At 39.6% G+C, this 17,418-nt stretch overlaps 2 protein-coding genes across 4 annotated transcripts; one reads left to right on the top strand and one right to left on the bottom strand.

The window, feature by feature from the left end:
• Window positions 1-2,143: 2,143 nt before the first annotated feature.
• Window positions 2,144-12,348, top strand: LOC122089400 (ubiquitin-activating enzyme E1 2-like). Of its 3 annotated transcripts, XM_042659101.1 has the most exons (8): window positions 2,144-2,294; window positions 2,395-2,534; window positions 2,793-3,172; window positions 3,785-4,002; window positions 8,632-9,426; window positions 9,601-10,469; window positions 10,577-11,009; window positions 11,591-12,348. In XM_042659101.1, the coding sequence occupies exons 3-8, from the start codon at window positions 2,806-2,808 to the stop codon at window positions 12,185-12,187; spliced, it is 3,279 nt and encodes a 1,092-aa protein (XP_042515035.1). In that variant the 5' UTR covers window positions 2,144-2,294; window positions 2,395-2,534; window positions 2,793-2,805; the 3' UTR covers window positions 12,188-12,348. The 3 variants fall into 3 exon arrangements, with proteins under 3 accessions (XP_042515035.1, XP_042515036.1, XP_042515034.1); XM_042659102.1 differs by having other exon boundaries at window positions 2,198-2,534; XM_042659100.1 differs by lacking the exons at window positions 2,144-2,294; window positions 2,395-2,534 and having other exon boundaries at window positions 2,552-3,172.
• A 359-nt stretch (window positions 12,349-12,707) lies between these two features.
• LOC122089401 (protein VAPYRIN-like) lies at window positions 12,708-15,666 on the bottom strand. Its single transcript, XM_042659103.1, has 2 exons — window positions 14,587-15,666; window positions 12,708-13,295 (listed from the first exon to the last, which is right to left on the bottom strand). The coding sequence occupies exons 1-2, from the start codon at window positions 15,553-15,555 to the stop codon at window positions 12,834-12,836; spliced, it is 1,431 nt and encodes a 476-aa protein (XP_042515037.1). The 5' UTR covers window positions 15,556-15,666; the 3' UTR covers window positions 12,708-12,833.
• Between the last annotated feature and the right edge of the window lie 1,752 nt (window positions 15,667-17,418).

Raw genomic sequence — 17,418 nt, 5'->3', positions numbered from 1 at the left:
TTTTTGTTTTTCTTATTATTAAATACATTATGGAAGATATGACCCACCACTTATTATCTTTTTAGGCTCTGCTGACATACACGGCAAGTTTGGTGTGAGTTTATGTCTTCACAAAATCTCACATTTATGATCTTCACTCTTTATCAAAGGAAAAAACATTTATGATGATATTCAAATTTAATGTAAATGCATGTAGCCATACCACTCTTTGTTCAAGTGACAATCTCCAATATTGTATCATTTTTTTTTTTTTAATGTATGATTAAAGAATTGGAAGAAGAAGGCTGGAGGCTGTTCAATTCCAAGACCTAGCCAGAAACACTCCAAAGTCCTCACCATTGTGGCAAGTGGCACCTTCAACTGTAACAAAATTCATCATTCGATTAAATAAAAGATTTTAAAAACATTAAAAGGTCAATCATTTTACAAAATAATAGTACAACTTGAGGTGTTCCTAGGACGATTACAAACAATAGACTCGAATTTAATATATATATATATAATTATTTATTTGTGAAGGACTTTGATATATAGTTGATCCAAAAAGGATGACCAAATAATAAAGTTTTCATTTATTTTTCATTGAGCTTGATTGCATGGACCACTCACAAGTTATAAAAAGAAATAAAAAGAAAAGAGAGAGAGAAGGTTTTTTGAACCATGCTATGGTAGGGTATGCTAGCATCTATGTACTTATCTCTCTCTTTGTTATATATCATTATCGATCTCATAGTCTTTGAATGTAAGATATCGTTTTGCCGTGTATCATTGGTGTGTTCCTCTATACCACTTGTTTAGAAATCTTTAAAGGTATCTAGAGCACAAGGCTCTCACCATGGCAGAGTTGGGGGGATCATAATGTCTATAGTTTTACCCTATTTCATGGAGATGTTGTTTCCTTATTCGAATCAATGACCATTGGGTCGCAATGGAGTAATATTATTGTTTCTTTTAGAAGAATCTTCTCACTTAATAAAAATATAAAATATAAAAGGGAGATGGTTCATTCGACGCTAGTTTTCTGATGCATATAATAGCGTTGTGTGAATCTTTTCTCTCCAAATAAAATAAAAAATAAAAAAACGAAAAAGAAAAAGAAAAAGAAAAAAGGTTTTCTAAGCCATGGTAGAGGGTATACTGGTAATGCCCATCTCTCTCTCTCTCTCTTTTCTTCTTATGGCCATATCCAGTGCATGATGCTCCCGCATGTACGAGGTATGGAGGGTGAGAACTACACAACTTACCTTGAGAATATTAAGAGCTTGTTTCGACCGCTTGACCATCAGGTCGCAACAATAATTTCTTATGAAATAACCTTATTACCCCTTTTTAATTATGAAATTATTCCATGGCCTTTTAAATTGATGCAATCCCCCTATGCTTTGTTCAACTTAACCCCACAAAATGATTAGGGAAAAAAAGAAACTTGAAAGTAATGTGGCCCAAAACATAAAGGAGGCAAAATAACCTCTCTACCCATCACCAAAAAAATGAAAATCTCACTCCTATTGATATTTTTATGCAAAAGCACACTTCTTTGTGTGTATGTGGGCATGGGGTTTTCCTTAGGCTATATTTGGTAGAAAAGAAAAGAAATGAAATGGTAAGAAAAAAAAATAATATGTTTGTTTGGTTACCATTAGAAAAGAAGAAAAAAAATAAAAGAAAAGTTTTTGTATTTTCTTATGTTTTCTTGTGTTTTTGGTAAGATTTTTTTTTTTTTGAAGCAATAAAAGATTTCATAATTCTCAAGAAAAATTTTGCAATTAAAAAACTAAATATCCTCTTGGACCAGGATATGTCAAGCACAAAAAAAATTCTTATATCAAGAAAAAAGTATAATTTTTTCTTTTCTCCTCTTACCAACCAAACACAGCCTATAGATAAATCCTTTTGAAAAGTTTTATTCTATGGGAAATAGGGACCAACTGAGAGAAAAAACTAAAAAAAGGAAAGGCGGAAGAACAAATTCCCCACCAAGTGAGGAAACGAGAGATCATGACACCTCACATGGTTCATCATGTACAGATGTACTGTGCTTACACAGTAGCAGTAGACGAGAGATCCCCAGTCAAATTCGACGGTATCGACAGAGAAAAGAAAACCAAAGTTTGGGTATGGCCCACTTAAAAATTGGTAAAATGTCTGAAGTCTAGAAACTTATTAGAACCATTTCCCTCAAGCTTATAAGTTCCTTTCATTTCGGCCCACGCAACGCACCACAGTCTCTCTCTCCTCTCTCATCTACAAGAAGAGAGAGATGAGCCGACCTCAACTCCGCAGTACCGTCTCAGGTTTGAGTTCAAAACCCTAGAAATACGAACTCCTCGAGGAAAAGAAAAAGAAGAAAAATTCTATAATTATTATCAGTTTTTCTCTGACGCATTTGAACAGATTACAGGAGAAGAAAACGAAATCGAAATCGAAATCGACTCTAGATTTTTAACCAGAGAAAAAGCTAATCTTAAGCTTCCTTCGTCTTCCTTCTTCTTACAGTCGGAATCCAATTCTTTTCTGCAGCAAAGTTTCATTCGGTACGTTCTTTGCTTTTCGTCTCTGTTTTATCTCTCTCTACCGATTATTCATCTTTGCTTCGGCTATCTATTTTCTGATTTCGTTGAAAAAAATTTAGAGATGATGGAGGGTAGATTAGTGCTTGGGATAGGGTTAGGGTTTTCGGTTCTGACATCGGTCCTTCTCGCTTTTCTCTTTGGGACCTCTTTCGATCTCAGTTTCTTAAATATTTTCCTGTTATTGATCTTTGCAATGGGATGCGGCGGGGTTTTGAGCAGTTTATTGCACTATATGCTTCCTAGAAAGAGAGCTGTTGGAGGAGAGGTAGTAGATCACGACAGTCACAATACGGAAGCTTTGCTTAAGAAACCTCGGATTGATTCATTGATCTCTTCGTCGGGGGCCGTCAAAGTCACATCAGCTACGGAGAACGACAACAAAGACATCGGCAGCAGCGGCCAGAACAACTGCAGCAACAACAACAGCGGTAGCGACGTCGTTGGGCTGGCAAACATGGCTTTGGGTGATGGAAATCCACCAGATATCGATGAGGATCTGCACAGCCGGCAGCTCGCAGTGTATGGCCGTGAGACGATGCGACGGCTCTTCGGCTCTAACATCCTCATCTCAGGGATGCAAGGCCTCGGTTGTGAAATTGGTGCGTTTATAATATATCATTTTCTGTTCCTTTTTTTGGTAGGATCATTTTCTTTTCGATGTGCTAGATTTTGGATTCCTTTATGGATGTAGTAGTAATGGTTATATAGGGTTTAGTTACTGATCTATAATCTATGGCCCCGATCTCAGATCATTTTATTGTTTCACTTTTTTATCCTAAATTTTGTGATCCAAGAGTATCTTGAGCGAGTTCAAAGAACTGTTTTTTTTTTATTGGATGAATAAAGATCTTTTATTTATTTTTTATTTTTTATTTTTTTTATAACATGTGCTTCTCCGTCAAGATTGTTTGGCGGTGACTCTGGAGTCTCTTTGTGTAATATTGTTTAACTATACGTAGCTATTGGCTTAGGTAGGTTTTGGTCCAATTATATTGAGAAGTTCATTAGCATAGAATAGGAGTAGCGATTGAGATTTATGATTGGTGAGTAACTCATTTCCACCATAACATTTTGAGACTATGTTGATACCATTCTCTCTTATTTTCTCACCTTCTCAAAAAAATGTTATTTATTTTTTCTGATATTTACGCCCTTCCTTGTTCTGTCTCAGTTGCCTAATATGGTTCTTGTGTTTTCTCTACATCTTGCAGCAAAGAATCTTATTCTTGCTGGTGTCAAATCAGTGACCTTGCATGATGAAGGGACAGTGGAGTTGTGGGACTTGTCCAGTAACTTCATTTTTTCTGGGGATGATGTGGGGAAGAACCGTGCACTAGCTTCTGTCCAGAAGCTGCAAGAATTGAACAATGCTGTGCTCATTTCTACCCTAACCACTGAATTGACCAAGGAGAAACTTTCTGATTTTCAGGTGCCTTTGCTTACCATATCATATGCTTTATTCATGTTGTTTTTGTTCATTGTTAAATGTGTCAAATCAAGGTATTTCTTGCTCTTTAGTGAGAATAAAAAGCTATTAGTTAAGGTGTGGTGTATGCATTATCTATTAACCAGTCATCTACACCCTGTATGAATTTAAGCTTTCAAAATTAACTGTTAGAATTCTCTGGTTTTGTTATAGTCTTAAATCTTGAAGCGGATATATTTTTAAATTGCCCTTGTTGGTAGTTCTCAACGTTTCTGGAAGCACTGTAGTGGATCTAGTCTGTATTTCATGCATGAGTCATTATGGTGTTGGTAAGCATTTTTCTATCTGCAAAGGCTAGATTCTCAATTCTGAAACCTTCAAAGTGAACTGATTCCTTCAGGCGTCAGTTTTTAGCCCCTTGTAGGCCATTACCGGGGCATAACCGATGGCTGCTTTTAACCTTTACTGTATTAGATGAGTTTAGATTTTGCTATATTAAAGGTCTTCATCTGATTCTTGGTAGGGCATACCTAGTGCACGAGGCTCCGGCCACTACATGGTCTAGGGAAGGTCATAATGTATGCAGCCCTAGAAATCTTGTTATTGAGAGAACTTAGTCTGGTATCTCTGCGTGTATAGTTTTACTGTCAATCTATGACTTCAGTGTCCACCACTCAATTGCTAGTTGATGATTGGAATTAAATTTTAAAGTATTAATTCGATTGGATCTCATAAGGAAGAGATCACTCATTTGAAGGGTTCTCTTCCTACATCTGGTTTCTGGTTTTACGAGGAGTTTGAAGGCCTGGTGATACTATGTTATTTGTCACCATATTTTCTCGTTTCCCAAAATACCCTTGTCTATCTTTAATTGTTTTATCCTTATTTTTTAGTATCAATGCCTAGTTTGGCCTTAGTCTTTAATTAGTGATTCTTATCCTACCCCTTCCTTCCTTATCTGCCGTAGTAACCCTTTAAAGTTCCGGTTATTTAAAAATTTGTCATTCCCTTTAATTCTTGGTTTTTTGTTGGTTGGGTGGGCTTGTAAGAATCAGGTTTGGCCCTCTATTGCATCAGAGAAAATCTAGGTACGCAGGTTGAAGAAGGAATGGTCTTATTGGTCAAGGTGTGCATGAAATGGTTAGTTGAGGACCTATCAGGTCACGTTAGTACTTATTGGTTATTATCATCCTAACCAAATTATAGGCTACTTTGCAGTAAATTAAATAAAAAACTGAAGATACATTAGGTATTCACTAATTAATCAATGATCATTCACAATTCATCAGGACAAGCAACAACAAGCAAGGAAGTATTCGTTTAGCCAATTACCATTTAGGGCTTATTTATACTTTCCCCCAGTTTTAAGGTATGATGAATTGCAATATGGTGTACCATAATAATACACAACCATACATGAGTTTAAAATGGATATAAGCTCAAAATGGCACCTGCCTAGGTCAAAATCTGGCTGATGCAACCAAGGAAATGTCTAGGCAAGGTCTTGGTGACCAAGACCTGTTGTAAATAACTAAGGGAGAGCAGGCCTAACCTTTTGATGAAGGGCCTTGCAGCCAGCCTAGGCCAGGTCTTGACAACCATGATGCCTACAGTTTAGGCGAAAATTTGATGTAGATTGCTCAAATATGTGTGGTTACTGGAAAAGGTTTGGCTGCTGTTTTTCTGTAGTTTCATTGTGGATTTTGTTTACCCCTACCCAGTTATGTAAGAAGAAAGGGCTAAAGTAGTTGGGATGCAGTAAAGCTATTGTGGTCTTTGTCCACAGCTCTCCTCTTTTGAAGCGATGTATATCCTAGTTGAACTTTTATCATTAGAGAAACCTTTAAATTACAACAATTTTCCATCTGATGATAAGACATTTTCTTTCAAGGTTGCAGGCGATCTGCCTGACTGTGTGGAGCTGGTTTTTTCATGATTTTGCTGCTGATTATTGAACTGACAAGACATGGTATTTGTTTTGTCTTTTGTCTGTATCTTCCCCCAGCGCTCCCTAGCTGCACCAATTATTGTCTTGATTTTGCTTTTGGTTCCATTGTTTTCCTTGGTTGAGTAACCGAAAGCCAGACCTTGTCTTCAACAAAGACAATGGCATGTGATTAGTGATATAGTGATATAGTGATGCAGTTCAAATACACAAGAAGGCCATCAGCAAACCAGGCCATCAAACTGGACCAAGAATGAGCTAATATGTTTAATTTTGAGTGTCCAATGGGTTATATGGGCTAGGACCTTAATTTTTTTTGAATTTTCCTATTGCAATGGTTCAATTCTATGAGCCCAAATATTAGGGTTTAAGTTTTATATGGGATTAAGTAGTTATTGTGAGTTACTTTCAGTGATTGCACAATGTGGATTAATGTTATTTATTTAGAAGGTCGTGGTTGTGCCCTGAAAAAATGCGTGGTTGTCCTCCTTTGGTCAGATATGTTGGACTGAAACTTAAATTGATAAGATATGTTCAGGTTTTCTGATGCAGATGCACTTGCCTGGCTGGACAAACAAGACCCAGTTGGGAAGCCCAGGCCCCGAAGAACCAGGCCTAATTTTGGCCACCGATTCAAGTAGGGTCAGATTTGAATTTTAGTAAAGTTTGGGGGTTTTTTTTTAATCTGCAAAATAATTTGATGTGGGGTCTTTGCAGTAAGCGAATTATGCTCTATTTAATGATTTATCAGTGATGAGAAACATTTAATAGTAGCAGAAATCAGATTTTAGAATTCGGGTCCAGATAATTAATAATTGAAGAAGTTTAATGCAAGTAGGATTTTTGACAGTCGATAGAAATTTTGAATTTTATAGCAGAAGTTAAATTAGAACCTAGAAGCGGATATTAGAACTGAAAACTGAAGATCTTTTATGGCAGAAACTAAGTAACAGACAGCATCTAATTGACACAAAACAGAATTACGAAGTGTAAGAAAAATAGCATGCACAGGTAGAGAGGGAGAGAGAGATCGGACCTTGAAATTGATAGGGTGATAGAAGAAAAGGAAAAATATGATCAGGAATCCACATTGATATGTGGGGCTGGAATCCACCAGTACTCCTGTTGAATCCACAGCATTCACACCTAAATCCACAAGAGATAATTGATCAAAGCTTCATCTTCATTACTAAATTTGTGTGGTAGGGCATTAGCCTTTACATTTTTTTTTATGGAATTAAAAAAAAAAAAAAAAAAAAGGACTCGAACTAGGAAGATCCCAAATTCCTCCAGCTGATAGCCTCTATGGAGGTAGTCTACTGCTACTAAAGTGCCGAATAAAGTAATCAGGACAATTTAAACAATGCTGGATTAATAGAGTTCTAATACAGCCTAATACACACTCTTAATTATAAATAAAAATAAGAAATTAATACTCAACTGGCCCCACAATTTTTGTGAACCATATCTGATCCATAGAACCAGTCTTGAACCAAAGAATTGGTTCAAATTAAGAACCGCTGGCTATAATCTGGGCCAGGTTGAACCTCAGGCTGTTTTCCTGCTCTTTCCTCAGCTGAAAGCTTGATACTGCATTGGTTTCTCCCCATGCTTCTAAGGCCTGGTGGATTCTGTGTTTTGGTCAAGATTCAGATTGTTCCCCTGTTTGTATCTTTTTCATCCTTATTCTGTTCCTGATGCAGTACATCCCTTGCTTCTAAGGCTTTATTTTTAAGTTATAACTTGAGTCATCAGGCTCCAATGGCTTAAAGTTATAATCAACCCACATAGGCCATTGACTTCAGTTATAATCAGGCCCATACTTGGACCATATATTGGTACACTTACGTCCATCTTCAAGCCTTATTGTGCCCCATATGTAGCCTCCAACCAGCAGATTTGGAGGAGATAGTGTAGCCAGATTGTGTGGGCCCATGTTGCTGCTACATTTGTAGGATATTTAGTTGGTTACTATTTTGTCATAGGTTCTATTTGTGTGTGTTAATTTTAGTTGCTAAGCCATTAAGCAACTTAAAAGTTTCTATTTTAATGTTGTGGCAACTTAGATCTTATATGAAGGTTATATTTTTAAGTTGTAAGCTACTTGGTAGCATTAACTTTCTATTCTTGAGGGCTACTACAGCCCATCGATTTTGGCTAGTGATTACTTTGTGTCTTCTTCAATGGAGTAGCAGCTCTTGTGGTGAAATAAGTGCAACCCAAAGTGATGAAGTTAACCATAGGCTTGGTGGTGATACTGCAGTGGTGGTCAGACCTGGCATTTGAAATAATCTTAGTTCTACATGAGGATTGCTGGTTCCATCATTCATATTGTATTTTTTTACCCTGATAATGGCCCTCTTTGTCTTTAACTTTTTGGGCTCTTTAGTTGGAACTGCTTGCAGGTGGGTTGAATGTTGCTTGTCGTTGCTAAGACTGCTACACCTTCAAATGAGGGCATGCTATTTACATTCTCAGGAGGGAAAAATGTTGATTATTTACTTGTTATTGATCTGTCCACCAACTGATCTTCCTGTCTTGTTTGTATGATTAATGATATCTGCACTATTTGATAGGCTTCCTGTTAAAGTGGAATTTGCATCTGTGCATGTCTTTGTGCTCCCACTTCCCCCTTCTTCCTTGGTTACTCTTTGCCACAGTAATATGTGCTGATTTTGTCTTTTCAGGCAGTAATTTTTACTGATATTTGCTTGGATAAAGCAATTGTATTTGATGAGTATTGCCATAATCATCAGCCTCCAATCTCCTTCATCAAGGCTGACATCCGAGGTCTTTTTGGTAGTGTGTTCTGTGATTTTGGACCTGAGTTCAATGTTATTGATGTCGATGGTGAGGAACCACATACGGGTATAATTGCTTCCATCAGCAATGACAACCCTGCCCTTGTGTCTTGTGTTGATGATGAAAGGCTTGAGTTTCAGGATGGGGATCTTGTTGTCTTCTCTGAAGTAGAGGGCATGAGTGAATTGAATGACGGGAAGCCAAGAAAGGTTAAGAATGCAAGGCCGTACTCGTTCACCCTTGTGGATGACACGACAAATTATGGTGCATATGCCAAAGGTGGTATCGTCACACAGGTAAAGCAGCCAAAGTTGTTGCACTTCAAGACATTGAGAGAAGCACTCAAGGACCCAGGTGATTTTCTACTGAGTGACTTCTCCAAGTTTGATCGTCCTCCTCTGCTACACTTGGCATTCCAAGCACTAGATAAGTTTGTATGCGAGGCTGGGTGCTTTCCTGTCGCCGGGTCGGAGGATGATGCTCAGAAGCTGATATCTTTGGCCATTGACATTAATCTGGGCTCAGGAGATGGGAAGCTGGAGGAAATTGACCAGAAACTTTTGCGCCTTTTTGCATTTGGTGCAAGGGCAGTTCTAAATCCCATGGCTGCAATGTTTGGTGGTATTGTTGGCCAAGAGGTTGTGAAAGCGTGTTCTGGAAAGTTCCATCCACTTTTTCAGGTGAGAAACTAAATATGAAGTGATTTCTTTCATTGTAGTTGGAAAACTTGCTGATTGAGTTATCACTCTGTAATCAAGCCCTGACTAGGTTTCTTCAGTGAATCTTTCTTAGGACTTCCAGTTATTGTTTTACAAATTTGGGTTTGTATCTAATCTTCATTGGTTTTTCTACAGTTCTTCTACTTTGACTCGGTCGAATCTCTTCCTACTGAACCATTAGACCCGGATGATGTGAAACCATTAAACAGTCGTTATGATGCACAAATTTCAGTGTTTGGATCTAAGCTCCAGAAGAAACTAGAGGAAGCAAAAGTGTTCATGGTAGGATCTGGTGCTCTTGGGTGTGAATTCTTGAAGAATCTAGCTATGATGGGAGTTTGTTGCAGTGAGAAGGGGAAGCTAACCATTACTGATGACGATGTAATAGAGAAGAGCAACCTCAGCAGGCAGTTTCTCTTCCGGGATTGGAACATTGGACAGGCCAAATCTACTGTTGCTGCATCTGCTGCTACTTCTATAAACCCCTGTCTTCATGTTGAGGCCCTGCAGAACCGTGCAAGTCCCGAGACAGAAAATGTGTTCAATGATGCATTCTGGGAGAATCTGAATGTTGTCATTAATGCATTGGATAATGTTAATGCTAGGCTTTACATTGATCAGAGGTGCTTATATTTCCAGAAGCCGCTTCTCGAGTCCGGAACTCTAGGTGCCAAATGTAACACACAGATGGTAATTCCTCATCTCACTGAAAACTATGGTGCCTCAAGGGATCCACCTGAGAAGCAAGCCCCCATGTGTACGGTTCATTCATTCCCTCACAACATTGATCACTGTCTGACATGGGCCCGATCTGAGTTTGAGGGCTTGCTTGAGAAGACACCAGCGGAGGTAAATGCATATCTATCCAATCCGAGTGAATACACAGCGGCCATGAAGAATGCTGGTGATGCTCAGGCTAGGGACAATCTGGAACGTGTTATTGAGTGCCTTGATGGGGAGAGATGTGAAACATTCCAAGACTGCATCACTTGGGCTCGTCTGAAGTATATTCCATAATGATTACTTCGTTCTTTCGTATGCTTGTCAATTTGATTCTTCATAGGTACATTATCTGAGTCACTGACTAGCGTTCCTATTTGATTCTTCATAGGTTTGAGGACTACTTTGCCAACCGTGTGAAGCAGTTGACTTATACTTTCCCTGAGGATGCATCAACCAGTACTGGGGCCCCATTCTGGTCAGCCCCCAAGCGTTTCCCACGTCCATTGCAGTTCTCTGCTGAAGATCCTGGTCACCTTCACTACATTATGGCAGGATCTATATTGCGTGCGGAGACATTTGGCATCCCTATTCCTGACTGGGCTAATAATCCTAAGAAGTTGGCTGATGCTGTTAATAAGGTCATTGTTCCTGATTTCCAGCCCAGGAAAGGGGTGAAGATTGTCACTGATGAAAAAGCCACGAGCCTATCTACTGCCTCTGTAGATGATGGGGCAGTCATCAATGATCTGATCATGAGGCTCGAAGAAAGCTGGAAGAAACTTCCTCCAGGTTTCAGGATGAACCCAATACAATTTGAAAAGGTCTCTCTCTCTCTCTCTCTCTCTCTCTCTCGCGTGCACGTGTGTGTGGGTGGTGTTCCATCTGGCTGTAGTTTAGCCACAGATACAATGGCATTCACTTTAAACTGTGTCCTATGTCTCTCAATCGTGAACCTTACAGATTACCATCTGGCCATAGCTCTTCAGTTGGTTGGGAACAGGAATGGGGTCATATTTATCTCTTATGGAATTGACCATAGATCAATTTCCTTTTAGTCGGAGTATCGAATACACCCATAATTCTGAGCTTCATGTTACTCCTCCCAAGAGACATGTCAGAGTTGGGGCTTCCCAATCAGATTGAATAGGATGATCAAATCACACACCGCAGGAAAAAGAGTTGCTTTAGGAAGGTCTCCCTTTTGGTTATGCCTTGTGATATAGCACAGGCGAGATGAGTTTATGTGATTTTGTTGTACTCTCTCCCCACCACCCCCCCCTCGCCAAAAAAAAAAAAAAAAAAAAACCCTGCGGCCCCGCCCCTTCCTGTTAAGTGACCATGAATGTGTGTCGTATAGTTCTAGTTCAACCTCTCATATATAATGCTGCTCTGGATTGTGCAGGATGATGACACCAATTACCACATGGATTTGATAGCTGCACTTGCGAATATGAGGGCAAGAAACTATAGTATTCCAGAGGTTGACAAGCTGAAGGCCAAATTCATTGCTGGAAGGATCATCCCAGCCATTGCAACTGCCACAGCAATGGCCACTGGTCTTGTCTGCCTAGAACTGTATAAGGTTTTGGACGCGGGACATAAGCTGGAAGACTACCGCAACACCTTCGCTAATCTGGCACTCCCACTTTTCTCAATGGCAGAGCCAGTCCCACCCAAGGTTATCAAGCACCAGGACATGAGCTGGACTGTGTGGGACCGCTGGATCTTAAGGGACAATCCCACCCTTAGGGATCTACTGCAGTGGCTTAAGGACAAGGGGCTGAATGCTTACAGCATTTCATGTGGAAGTAGCCTGCTATACAACAGTATGTTCCCAAGGCATAGAGACCGAATGGACAAGAGGGTAGTTGATCTTGCTAGGGAAGTGGCTCGTGTGGAAGTGCCTCCATACAGGAATCATTTAGATGTAGTAGTGGCATGCGAGGATGACGAAGACAATGACATTGACATTCCTCAGGTCTCAATTTACTTCCGGTAGGCTGTTTGCTGGGTCAGTTGAAATGGCAATGGGGTTTTGGTTGAGAGGGGTTTTGTTCTCACTGTTGCCTCTGGACCTGATTCAGTTTATGCTAATTATTGGAGGTTTATAACAATACAGAAACGTCACATATATAATTAAAAGCAACAGTGTTTGCATGATATTGTGATATTTATCTATCTTTGCAGTGTCTTATTTGCTTGTGATGTTTCTTACGAAGAGTGTTGAGCAATAGTTCTCTGTTCATAGGCATTTTATCATGCATTTTTGCAAGGTGGCTATCCGCAGCAGCAGTTGTGCCGTCGATATTTTGCATGTCGAATTCATAATTGATATTATAGATTGCAGGTAGAATGATATGCTTGTTTTTGGTGGGTTCAACTGAGTTGGGTGGCAATGCCTGTAGGAATACTAGGAGGCATTTTGATTCTTCAAAAGCTTTTTGATGCCAATAAACAATTTTCCTAGAAATTTGAATGCACATGTTTGGTGGCTGTGTTCTATTGCCAGGGAAGAGTCCTTTGGTGGTAACAGTAAAATGAATTGTTCTTTGGTTTTTAGAACCTATACATCTTTGTTTTTAGAACCTATACATCAGAACTCGGAAGGGTTGTCGGCGTGGTGGGATTGGGTGTGGGGATCTTTGTCACTGTAAAATCGACGAGGACGATGACGAAGATGAAGGTGGTGGTGACGGAGGGGTGGCTCCTCTGTTGATGAGTAGCGTTGAAATGGCATCATCTCCAATAGCTCGAGCCATGTGGAGAGGGGTCAGACCCCTCCAGTTCCTGGTGTTGAGGTTGGCTCCCTTGTTGATCAATATATCAACAGTCTCTAAGCTGCCACCCTCCACGGCCAAATGTAAAGGTGTGTGGCCTTGCATGTCCTGGCATTCCAAGTCCTTCATCATCATCCCATGGTCGAGAAGCATGCATACAGCTTCCTTGTGTCCCTTGATGGCAGCCACGTGGAGAGCAGTCAAACCATACTGGTCATGGTAGTTTGTAATGGCACCTGAACTCAGTAGTAATTCCAAATCCCTGAGCTCCCCTCTTCTTGCCGCTTTCAACACTGATTCTCCTCTCTCGCAGATATCCATTACCTGTTTCTGCATTACGTTGCCAAATTTTTGTTTTAATGAAACAGAATGAGTTCTCAAAGGTCCATCAGAAAGATCACTAGCAAAAAATGTTACCACGTCGTAGGGAAGGTACTATAACCCTGCCCTTATTAGCTAGGGTTTGGAATGGTGTCACTGTCCTCCACCCCCACAAGAAAAGAAAAAGTTGGAATCGGTGGAATTGACTGATTCAAATTGGAATCAATATGAAGCTATGTATGGATGTCAAGAAATGAAAAAAAAGAAAAAAAAACATAATAAGATTGATATGATAATGATTAGTTTATGTGTTTTTCTCTACAATTTTTTTAAAATAGCATAAAATCAACAAAACTTGTAGAGAATCTTGAAAAAAAAACTCTTAAAACAGTAAAACTTGTCTTTTGTAGCTTGGTCTAAAATAATTTCGAATAAAATTCCAAGAAATCAATGGTATGTACGAATATTTACTTATTTTTCCTGATTTAATTTTCTAGGGTTTCAATTGATTCTAACCAATAACAATAACAAATCATTTTTTCAACTAAATGAGATCGGCTATAGAACAAGATAAAAAGCAAAAGAAAGAAAAGGGACACAAAAAAGAAAAAAAACTTATCAAAGCGACATCTCCAGGACATCACACTTAAATGTGATCGGTAACATGGATCTTAGCTCTCCAAACAATTTTATTTGATATCATTTTAGAATGTAGACTTAACTTCTGCATGTCTTTCCTTTCAACTCTTTGATGGTTTCAATAGATTTTGACTATGGCTCTAAATTCGTGAATCTGCCAATTCTAGTCCCTCCAATTCATGCCAATTTTGTTATGTTTTCAGTTGATTTTGGCCGATTTGCATCAAAATCAGCATCGATTGATTCAATTTCCAACTCCATTTTTTAATAGTTTTTTAATATGTTCCCAATTTCCAATCCATTCTTACCCGTCTTAGACCCTACAATAACAAGAGCCTTACTCATTGGGTTGCTCTTTTTTCCCTATCTATATCCGTATCAAATTGTCATTTACTCAAAACCTTTATAGAATCAAAATACTAATCAAATTGACATTAATGCAAAACCTTTTAACTCCAAGTAAAAATTTCTATGCCAGTAACAGAAAGCTATGTTTGGACGTTAAAAAAAAAAAAAGAGATTTATAATACAATTAGTATTTCATTATAATTTTTCTTTTCTCGACATCCAAACATAGCCTTTTAAGGCTTAAGCAACCCTTGGTGCGATCCATTTTTCTGTTGAGATTAGTGTATGACCAATAATATGTACAGAGACTTACATGTTCCTCTCCTCGAGCCACATCAAGTGGTGAAGTAGCTGTGACGGTGGTGGGGTCAGCACCCATCTTGATTAGCAAAGACACCATCTGACGATCCCCATTGCCTGCTGCTCTGTACAACGCTGTCCTTCCATCTTGACTCTCAGCATCCTTATCTGCCCCCGCTTCTATCAACAACTTAACACACTCAACGTTCCCCCTACTCGCCGCCAAATGCAGCGGCGTTCGACCTTCCCCATCTCTACAATCCAAATCCAACGGACCACCTCCTTCCTCTCTCCTTATCAATCTCGAAAGCTCCTCCGTCCGATCGAATGCCGCCGCCACATGGATTCCGGTCCATCCATTGTAAACCGTCCATCTCGACTCCGGTTCAGCATCGATGCTATCCGGTTTAACGCACAACCCGGAATCTAAAAGCAAGCTAATCATGGAAAGCGAGTTACATGACTCGGTGGCGGATTTAAGGAGTGACTCGGCATCTGGAAGTGAGAGCTGGGTGAGCAGAGACTTCTGCCGCTTAATTATATGCTTGACGACATAGATGTCGCCGGCGGCGACCGCGTGGCGGAGGAGGAAGAAGCCCAGGTAAGCAATCTTGAGCTTGAGGTCGAAGGTGGCTATGCAAGAGGAGAACCAAGAATTGATAGCAATGGAGTCAGAGGAGGGTGAGAGATCAGGGGCGAGAGCGGTTTTGATTAGGAAACGATCAGAAGGAGAGCGAGGGAAAGAAGAAGGGAGTTGGGTTTGGGGTTTGAGGATGACTTGGAAGGAAGCATGGGAAGAAGGAAGGATAAGGCCACAGGGTGGGCTTACCAGGAACTTGTGAGGGGATGAGGTTTGGACTTTGAAGGCTATTGGGGTGGTGGTGCTTAGAGACCTGAGGCTCACGTTGGCACGGCATTTGAGATTCAGTTCGAAGTCTATGCGTACCTCTTGGTTTGACACCTCTACCAGTCTCTCTTCCATCTTGGGCTCTGAAAGCAAGACACGAGAGAGAGAGAGAGAGAGAGAGAGAGAGAGAGAGAGAGAATTGTAGTCGATGATTTATGACAAGGGTTCTCATATACATACCTCCTTTTGAGTTTTGAGGGTGTAAGTGTTCTTGATTGATCATGGACCGCCCCTTTTCTAGGTGCTTGATTTGATGGTCGAAGTTTCAGTCTTGGTCCCCATATTGATATCTGTCATTTTTGTTTCCAGAAATGTCTTTATGACCCCTATGTGCAGCATAGCTAGCCTTGAAATATCAGTGTGACATTAAGATACTGGTCCTGAATTCCAACTCAGGATCAACTTCCCAATAAGGACAAATGTATGCATTTTGAATACGCTTGGCACATCTTGGGCCACTCACATGGGGTGTTTAGTGCTCTTTATTGTTTTCAGTAAAAAGTTGAATAATTCTCATTTAACCTCAGTAAGACCCGGTTCATGCTGTTGTGGGGTCAGTATGGGCCCGTTGGACTAGTCAGGCCGAAGGCCTAGATACCCGTCGTTAGCAAATAAAAAAAAAAAAAAAAAGATTCATAGAAAGATATGAATCTACCCTCACTCACTGTTTTTTTTTTTTTAATTAAAAATCGATTTTACAATATAAATGCTTATGGCCTCCCATTCTATGCCCCGTGCCTACGGTCTCGGTCTCTTTAACATTACGGTTCTTACCGCAATGATGTTGTTCATAGATCAAATTATTTCATTAATTGAATTTTACTTGATTGTGGACGGTTCCAGTGCATGTGCTTGGGATAGAAGTGTGGTCCATACATACCATTGCACCAATATGGGATCGACGTGATATCAAGGTACATAGATACTTGTCTTTACTCCTTTTTGTCTCCTATCATCGTAATTTTGGCATTTTGTTTTTATATATTGATTGTGTCCTCACAAGGCTCACATGTCTTTCCTTTTCAACATAAACATCTGGTGTGTATGGAAAAGGAAAGTAGAGGAATTAAGGAGAAAGAATAGTAATAAACGGAGGCAGCCACATGAGAAAAATGCCACGCAAGCAAGTCACAATGTGTATATTCTCTCTCCCTTTTTGAAATATAAAAATAGTAAAAATTCCTACTCCATTTTTTCCTACTTTAACTTATTGAATAAATTTTTTCGGTCTCTTCTTGATGAACCAGATGAACTCAATTTTTCTTATTGATGATTTAATTTAAAAATAAAATTCGATTACACTTCTGAAGGGAAAAGGTGTGGAACCCCTACCTAGTTCTGTTTCCTAGATCAGTTCAGTAAACTGGGGAGGGAAAGCATGAAAACAGGTAATTTCTCATTGTAGGATGTCATCCCACTTGCCCCCAAAATCCCCATGGTTATAACCATTTGCTATCACATCTGAAGGGAAAGACGGGTGAAACATTTTGGGTTCCGCCATTGTAACGGTTTCGGTCTCTCTCTCTAACTCTTTCACATATGCAAAACCATGGATCCCAAGTTTAAAAGGGAGCAAAAACAGCTTGGCAGAGTGCTTCGTCCTGGACTTTTCTTTGTCCTTTTTGCAGTCTGACTAGAGATGGAGAAGGAGGAGAGTAGGAGAGGGAGAGGGGAAGAGGTAGTGTAACGGCAATAGAGGATGAACGATGCAATGATGGCAACAACGAATGGTGGAGATTCAAACTATTTTATCCGACGGTTATTAAATGTTAGCAAGCAAGATTCCAATGCATGTTGCTAGCATTCCAATATATATAGTTGCTTCGGGGTACTAAGCAATGAGGGGTGTTGCTGTTTTTTCTGTGTTTGTGTATGATTATTGTGTTCTTGTGAATCTATCTTGTACGGTAAGAACTATTTTATGGGTTTTTTTTTTTT

This window comes from Macadamia integrifolia, chromosome 9, assembly GCF_013358625.1.
Source record: "Macadamia integrifolia cultivar HAES 741 chromosome 9, SCU_Mint_v3, whole genome shotgun sequence".
NCBI classification, from domain to species: domain Eukaryota; kingdom Viridiplantae; phylum Streptophyta; class Magnoliopsida; order Proteales; family Proteaceae; genus Macadamia; species Macadamia integrifolia.
This window is presented reverse-complemented; position numbering and strand designations above follow the sequence as displayed.